Source organism: Barbus barbus (assembly GCF_936440315.1).
Source record: "Barbus barbus genome assembly, chromosome: 15".
Taxonomy (NCBI): Eukaryota; Metazoa; Chordata; class Actinopteri; order Cypriniformes; family Cyprinidae; genus Barbus; species Barbus barbus.
Window position 1 is genome coordinate 21,471,667 of NC_136743.1, and position 8,578 is coordinate 21,480,244.

The 8,578-nt window shown below is 36.6% G+C and overlaps 1 protein-coding gene across 1 annotated transcript; it reads left to right on the forward strand.

Annotated features, from left to right (window-relative positions):
* The first annotated feature begins 319 nt into the window (after positions 1-319).
* Positions 320-7,603, forward strand: LOC306881487 (serotransferrin-1-like). Its single transcript, XM_079435621.1, has 17 exons — positions 320-444; positions 547-698; positions 781-883; positions 1,522-1,704; positions 2,112-2,247; positions 2,330-2,385; positions 2,522-2,682; positions 2,877-3,024; positions 3,338-3,492; positions 3,599-3,695; positions 3,799-3,825; positions 5,411-5,572; positions 5,684-5,834; positions 5,943-6,010; positions 6,121-6,308; positions 6,538-6,703; positions 6,855-7,603. Exons 1-17 carry the CDS (start codon positions 408-410, stop codon positions 6,890-6,892), a joined length of 2,028 nt encoding a protein of 675 aa, XP_079291747.1. The 5' UTR covers positions 320-407; the 3' UTR covers positions 6,893-7,603.
* Positions 7,604-8,578: the final 975 nt, after the last annotated feature.

Consider the following 8,578-nt stretch of genomic DNA (forward strand, 5'->3'; position numbering starts at 1 on the left):
GTGCTTAAAAAGTACTAGTAAACAGTCAATATGCTAGTAATATGCATGCTAATATGCAATAGTGAATGGTATTCCCTAATCTAAAGTGTTTTCTAATTTTCTAGGTGCATGTACAATATAATTGTACTGTTCTACTATTAATTTATATAAAAAGTATAAAAAAAATAAATGTTTGAATTTAACATTAACTTCACCAGATAATTTCTATGATAGAAAATGGCCCCTTCTGCAAAATGTGAACTGGCACATAGCCTGCACAAACAGATATTGAGAAATCATGAGCAAACAATGATGATGATGATCTAGTCTTGTATGTCTGATCCAACCCAATAGTGCTTGCAGAGCTCCTATAAAAAGCCTCATCTCTCCTGTCTCCCCGTGCCAAAAATCCCTGGTGAAGGCCTAACATGAACATCCTGCTCATCTCGTTGCTGGGGTGCTTTGGTAATTGCCATGTTTGATATTTTTGACATGTTTTCTTCAGTTCTTATTTAATTATTGTGCTCAAGTGGACTATTAACTATTACTGTGTCTTTTTCTTTGCAGTTGTGGCACTGCCCTCAGCCGGCGCTCAGAAAGTCAAATGGTGTGTGAAGTCACAGAATGAGCTGAAGAAATGCCAACACCTCACCACCAAATCACCAGAGCTTGAGTGTCTTCTCAAATCTTCTGTAACTGAGTGCATGTTAAGCATCAAGGTAATAAAACATGCCTATTGCTTTACCTCACACACACTGTTTGTTTAAATAACATTTTTATTAAATTGTCTATGATTCACAGGCTGGTGAAACAGATGCTATAACTGTAGATGGACAACATATTTATCAAGCTGGACTACGTCCATATGCCCTCCGTCCTGTCATAGTAGAGGAGTCTAAAACAAGTAAAAAATGTTATTATTTTATTGTGGTGTTGATTACAAGAATATATTTAATAAATAAGATACACACTTCAAACATATTCATTATTCATCATAACCTATAGACCAAATGATTGGTATTTTTCAATGTAAATGGATATTTTATTAATATGACAAGTTAATATAAATTATTACATAGAATATGCAATGCAAATCAGATGAATCTCTTTAACTGTGATTCTGTTATTTGATTTGTCATTCATTATTTATTTATTAAACTAATTTGTCAAAATAGACAACATTCATTTAGTTTTAGTTTCAGATTAATGACAAATTTTTTGAAATATAAAAATAAATAAATAATGATGTCATATTATATTTGACATATTCTGCAAAAATCAGATAATAGCTGGGATAAGTTTATGCAGGCTTCTTTCTCCATGTAGGGGGATCCTCTTAGCCCAGTAGTGAGACAAGATGGCCCCTTTTTATGATTTTTAATTTTGTGCTGTAACAACTAAATAAGCAAATGTTTCCTTATTTTTTCCCTTAATAAAAATCATCATCATTCAGCACATGATGAAACTGTCTCTAAATATCTTTTAATTTATCAGTCAGATGTTTTTAAATCTCTTCACCTTCTTTCTTCTCCACTTCTCAAGAATCCTGTTATGCTGTGGCTGTGGTAAAGAAGGACACTGACTTTACTATCAATGATCTCAAGGGAAAGACTTCATGCCACAGTTGTTATCAAAGACCTGGAGGCTGGAATATACCCATTGGAAGACTGGTTGCACAAAATAAGATTCTCTGGGACAGTCATGATGACCTGCCTCTTGAGAATGGTTAGTGTGGCTTATTATTGTGTAAATTATTATTACACGGCTCTCTGGAATATTGATATTCAGTTGTCTGATATTTCTTAATATTGACCGTCATCCATTGCAACTTTGCATCCACCTTATTTTTAATACAAGAGCAGACACGACTATTTTTAACTTGAATGTGCAAGACTTCCAATTTGATCTCAGTCCAGTATGCTGCTTGATGTTGCAAACTAGTATTCGTCATAAAATGTATTATCATAATCATGAGGACTTTTTGTTTTTACTCCACTTTGTTATTCTTTTGTTATTTATCTATAGCAGTTCATTTATCAATTTACAGTAAAATTTGCTTAATTCTGCATAAAAAAAAAATCAATAATACAATACAATATCAGGTTTTTAGTTGTGTTTTTTGTGTTCTCCAGCTGTGTCACAGTTCTTTTCAAGTAGCTGCGTTCCTGGAATATCAAAAGCCCGATACCCAAACCTGTGCCAAGCTTGCCAGGGTGACTGCAGCTGCTCACAAAACGAGAAATACTATGGTGATGAAGGAGCCTTACAGTACGGTTCACACTAACACACTCTCGTATACCATTGTCTTCTCTACATATGAACAACAATATAACTCCTGCATTCTCTCCAGGTGCTTGAAAAATGGTCATGGACAAGTTGCCTTTGTTTGTCAGGATGCAATCCCATGTGAGTGATATCTTTTTCTAAAATCTAAATAATTATTGACTGTCTTAAAACTGTTAAAGATATTAGATTTGTGGCAGGAGGTTATGATTGCATGGCTGTTGATTTACAAGCTTCTTGTCCAATCTGAACTCTTAAGCGAGTGAAAGACAGAACTTCCAGCTGTTGTGCATGGATGGCAGCAGGAAAAGTGTTGAGGAGTACAAGGACTGCTACCTCGCCAAAGAGCCTTTCCGTGCTGTCATCGGCCGCGAGGACGCTGACTCACAGCAGATTCATAAAGTCCTTAAACAGATTCCGGTATGCCAATTCAAATAAATGTTATATTAGTTATTTTAATTTCTCTTGACTAGATTATTACTGAAGAAAGACCCTGACATTGTTTTAAGAAAGGGAGTAATATTGATCAAAATCTAGATATTTAACCATATAATACAATACATTCAGGAGACATTGAAAGCCAGCTTTGAATATTCAACTGTTTTGTTCAACAGGATTCAGATCTTTTCTCTTCTGCTGCTTTTGGGGGTAAAGACCTGATGTTCTTAGACTCTACATCTGAACTGGTGGAGCTCCCTAACGGCACAGACTACTTCATCTACCTGGGAGAAGATTATCATGAGGCCATGCGTGCTCTTAGAGGTGACACACAATTATGCTTAGAATGCATTTGAATGTACAGGGTCCCTGAAAAATATTACAACAATTAAGCCTCAAATAATCCTGTATTAAACAACATTTATTTTAATTATATAGCATTCATCGATTGCTTAAATTACATATATATTATTTAGTCTTTTTTTGTGTGAACTTTGATATTGACTATACATCCACTAAAACTGAAAAATGCTCTAGCATTATGTGAGTGCAGACGCTACATATAAAGTTGTGTGCTGACTATGTATTATGTACTGTTCTTGACATTTACTTGATTGTATGTATAACTTCTTATCAGCTGGGAACCCGTCAGCCCCGAATCAAGACCCTCCAATTGACTGGTGTACCATTAGCCATGCAGAGCAACAGAAGTGTGACAACATAAGCAGTCAGATTGATCGTATCAGGTGCCAGAGGGAATCATCTGTGGAAGAGTGCTTCAAGAAAATCATGGTATTGTTGGATCACATGGATGAGTTCTGAGGTTGATGTCAATTATCTTTATGTGCTGTCCACCTGTAGTTAATATTCTGTTTGATTTTCTGCTTGACTTTAAAAGCGCAAAGAAGCTGATGCCATTGCAGTTGATGGTGGCCAGGTATATATTGCTGGAAAGTGCGGTCTAGTTCCAGTTATGGTTGAGCAGTATGATCAAAGTATGAACACTCTCATATTTCATAAATCAGTTTATAAGCCACCTGTTTGTCAGAATTTACATGTTTGATGAAACCTAATATTATATTCTCTTTTTCCTCGCAGAAAGCTGTGATGCTGGTGCTGGTGGAGGTAAGTATAACATACTTCCACTTTTGTGAAACACTGGTCTGTACTGTACTGTGAAAACTGGTCCGCTAATCCTGTCTTAAAAGAATAGCTCACCCAAAAAAATTTTTTTTTCATCATTTACACACCCTCATGTTATTCCAAACCTGTATAAGTTTCTTTCTTATGTTGAACACAAAAGAAGGGTGATACTTTATTTTAACATGTCTTTGTTACACACGTTACATGCACTTACTGTTATAATTAGCAATTAATTATGCATAATTACTTCATTTTTGGGTGAACTATCCAAAAATGAAAATTCTGTCACAATTTACACAACTTCCACTTTTTCCAAGCCTACATTAATGGCTTTCTCTGTTAAAAACAAAAGAAGATTTACTGAAAAATTCTGGTAACCAATCATTGTATACTAGCCTTTGACTTCCACAGTATTTTTTCCCATACGATGGAAGTAAATGGGGTTAAGCAACTGTACGATCCACACATTTGGCCCAAAGAAGGTATCCAATGGTGGCTGAAGGTTTCCTGCGTGTTTGGTTCTTTTCAATGCGCAAAGTTCTTTAATTTTAGTTAAACTCTAATCTGACTCCATTTTATTATTTTATCTGACTCCATTTTATTATGACCTCGTATTTAGGTTGAAATTTTGCAACATTTCCTTAAGTACTTCACACCAAGACCAACACCCCCCGAGATGGAGACAAGACCTAGCAATTGTAATTTGCATTGATTGAGTTAACACCTTTTGGTACAAAAGGTAATTTTGCATGAAAACCACTGGGAACTGACCCGCCCTCTACAGTGTGCAAAATATCTCTGAACTCTTAGGATCTGTATTACCTTGTAGTTTACTTCCTGCAAGAATGAGACCATTGTACCAGTCGCCCTGAGACAATTCAAATGATACCAAACATGACTGTAAATATCACTTGCATTAATGTAGAACATTCCATTCTACTATTGACCATTCTGAGTGAGCTGAGTGAAGGATGGGTGAGGGGAAGGAAGGGGATGAAAAGGTACCGATGCATATGTGAGAGAGGCGTTTTCCCGCATTTTCTCTCAGTGGGATGTGGAGACAGGTGTCTGTATGTTAATACATTGTGTGTGTGTTGTACATCTCAGAAGTTCAAAGTGTCTGAGGTTCTGTAATTCTTACACAACTTTTTGGTTACCAACATTCTTCAAAATATCATCTTTTGTGCTCAAGAGAAGAAAGAAAGTCACAGTAAATGATGACAGAATTTTCATTTTTGGGTGAACTATCCCTTTAATGCACACCTGTTGACACCAAGGATGATAATGATATAATTTTAAAATTTGTTAAATTTAAGCATCTAAAATGAATAGAATAATCCACTTTCAAAACTATTTTTTCCAGCTGATAAACTATAAAAACAATCAGAATCAACCCTGCTTTAAGGAGCATTTAAAGTGATAACAAAAGTGCAGAGCATGTTTATAGCAAACACAACATTATCATTCATTTGTGTCGGCGCTAATATCATTATTGTTATAGTTATCTTTATATTTAATGTTCTTGGTGTGAATGGACCTTTAAACTTCATTTCTGTGATGTGCACAGAGGTCTCAAGTTTCTATGCTGTGGCCGTGGTGCGTAAGGGTTCGGGTGTAACCTGGAATAACCTGCGAGGGAAGAAGTCCTGCCACACTGGCCTGAACACCAGTGCTGGCTGGATAGTCCCAGATTCAGCCATATGCGGCAATACGTCTGACTGTACCCTATGTGAGTATTACTAAATATGCACTCACAGTTGGTTAATTTTTTTTTTCTATGAACAATCACACAAAGTTGTTGTAATCACATAAAATTGCACATTTACTCTCCGTTTCTCAGACAATTTCTTCAGTGAAGGCTGTGCTCCTGGTGCTGATCCTAAATCAAACATGTGTAAACTGTGTAAAGGCAGTGGGAAGGCAGTGGGAGAGCAGAGCAAGTGCAAAGCCTCTTCTGATGAGACTTATTATGGCTATGATGGGGCTTTCAGGTACTGGACCATATGCCACACATTGTAATTAAAAGGAAAATGTGCTTTATCAGATTTGTACGCTGACTCCATAATCTAAAGCAGAATATGATCTTACTCCTCTTGTAGGTGTCTTGCAGAAAAAACTGGTGATGTTGCTTTTATCAAGCACACTACTGTTGGGGAGTACACTGATGGTTAGCATGGTTTGCATTGATAAATAAAGCTTCACATTTTTCATTGTGGCACATTTTTAAATATTATATTTTTCTGATATGGTTCCTTTTCTATATCTGTATCTCCTTAGGTAAAGGACTGGACTGGGCTAAGGATCTGAAGTCTGATGATTTTGAACTGATCTGTCCAGAATCACCAGACAAATCAGTAAAACACACTGATTATGTTAATTGTAACCTCGCCAAGGTTCCAGCTCATGCTGTGATCACCCGGAAAGATGCACGCGCCGATGTGGTGAACGTTCTGAATCAGGCTCAAGTGAGTTCAGTGCAGTTCTGTGTAGAATTTCCTGTAATTTTCATTTTCAGTTCAGTTTTCTTTCACACATTCTGCATTTGGTCTATTGCAGTGTTAATAGCGCAGCGTGGTTCAGTTCACTCTTTCATTTCTTTGTGTTACCAGACCAGATTTTTAACCTCAATATATTTCTACATTTTGTCTGCAAAGTAATTTGCCTTAGTTTTGACTCCTCTTCCCTATGTTTCAGGCTGATCCAAAAGTTCATCTGTTTAAGTCACAGGGTGAAAGAAACCTCCTTTTCTCTGATTCCACTAAATGCCTTCAAGAGATCACTAAACCTCTGGAGGAATTCCTGGGTAAAAAGTACATTGACATGATTGAAAGGACCTACGAGACCGGCCAGGGTCCACCAGGTAAACAGTGTGTCTATTTACAATATCTGGTAAATTATATGTCAAAAAAAATAGATGTTATTATAAATGTTAAGTTTTATAGTCATGTCTTGACTTACAAAATAGTGTCCACTTAGAACATATTGATTTATTCTGTTCTTTTTCTTCACAGATCTGGTAAAGGCATGCAGTTTTAAATGGTGCGGATAAAATTGACATAAATACACATGAATACACACCAAATACAGGCCATTTGAAATTCAGACAAAGGTCTTGGCATGTTTCCCCAACTAAGAATCTACATTTGTGAATCTCTCTGTTTATTCTGATAAGTTACCAGAATGAGGGAACCATGATGTTCATGTTATGCAGCAGAGTCTGTACAAATTCATATGCTATGATGATCAAACTGTCCACACTCAGGACAGTGATGGATGTGATCAGATTTCTTTATTACAGCAGGGGATGAAATATATTTTTTTTTCCCTCAAAACCATGTCTGTGAGTGTTTCATAATTAAAGTCTGAGTTTTGAAAGGCTACAGTATAACCGCTATAGGAATAAAAACTTGGTTGAAGGTCTGCACCCTCTTCTGGTGGAGCTGTGCAATTCATATCATGTCAAGCGTTATTGTCATTCAGGGCCTGCTTTAACATAAAACTAGTGTGACCTGTCAGACAATAACCACAAACACACACACACACACACACTATTCATTTATGAATAAATGATTGACATATACTTGACAGTCTAAACACAGCTTTAAAGAAAAATATTATAATAGCAACACTTCTTGCAAAGAATATGGATTCCTGAATGACATGAGAAGATTTCTGAGGACAGACACATACAGAGATTATTTGTTTAAGTTTAATTTTGAGTAATTTGGCCCTTCATAATAAAATGTGTTGGTCATCATTATTACTTGTGGTAGTCCACTTTATTTTTTTTATTTTTCAAATTTTTGCTATGCTGACTAGCTGTTTGTCAGAGTGAAAACACCTGTATTAATTTGAATTCTTAAAACACTTAGAAATAATAATTAGACCAGAACCTGAAAAAATACTTCACCACATAGTATGAAGCAAAACAAAAAAAGCTTTGTTTAATTAATTGTAATAATCCAGTGAGTTTTTTGTTTGCACAAGGAGTCTGACAACAGCCAGTGCTCCACACAGAGATCTGATCTCATCATCATCCAGTCTGCCTGGAATAACAAGAAGAAACAGAACAAACTGAGACAGACTAAATTCAGAAGAACTGTGACAACGTCTCCAATATGCTTCAAGAGACCTACCTGCAAAGCTACAGTAATGTTAAAAGTTTTAGGCACTTGTGCTTAAAGCAGTTTTTGCCCTTGGTGCACTCGCACATAATTTTTCAGGTAGCTTTGCAGGTAGGTTTCTTGTCTGTGTTCTGTTTCTTCATGTTATTCCAGACAGACTGGATGATGATCAGATCAGATCTCTGTGTGGAGCACTGGCTGTTGTCTTATTACAATAAATGGCAAACTGAATGTTTGCAAATGTAAACTGATATTTCCTACTGACACACTACGCAAAAGATAAAATAACGGACTTAAAACTGTTTTTTAGCTGGTGAAAATACTAGTGTTTGCAGCAGTCATGGCCTAATGGTTAGAGAGTTGGACTTGTAACCCATAGGTCGTGGGTTTGAGTCTCAGGGCTGGTAGGCGGGGGAGCGAATGTACAGCGTCTTCCACCTTCAATACCATGGCTGAGGTGAGACCCTTGAGCCAGGCACCGAACCCCCAACTGCTGCAGCAATATGGCTGCACCTGTATGGGTTAAATGCAGAGCACAAATTCCGAGTATGGGTCACCATACTTGGTTGCACGTCACTTCACTTTCTCTTTCACTAATTTTTTACCACCAC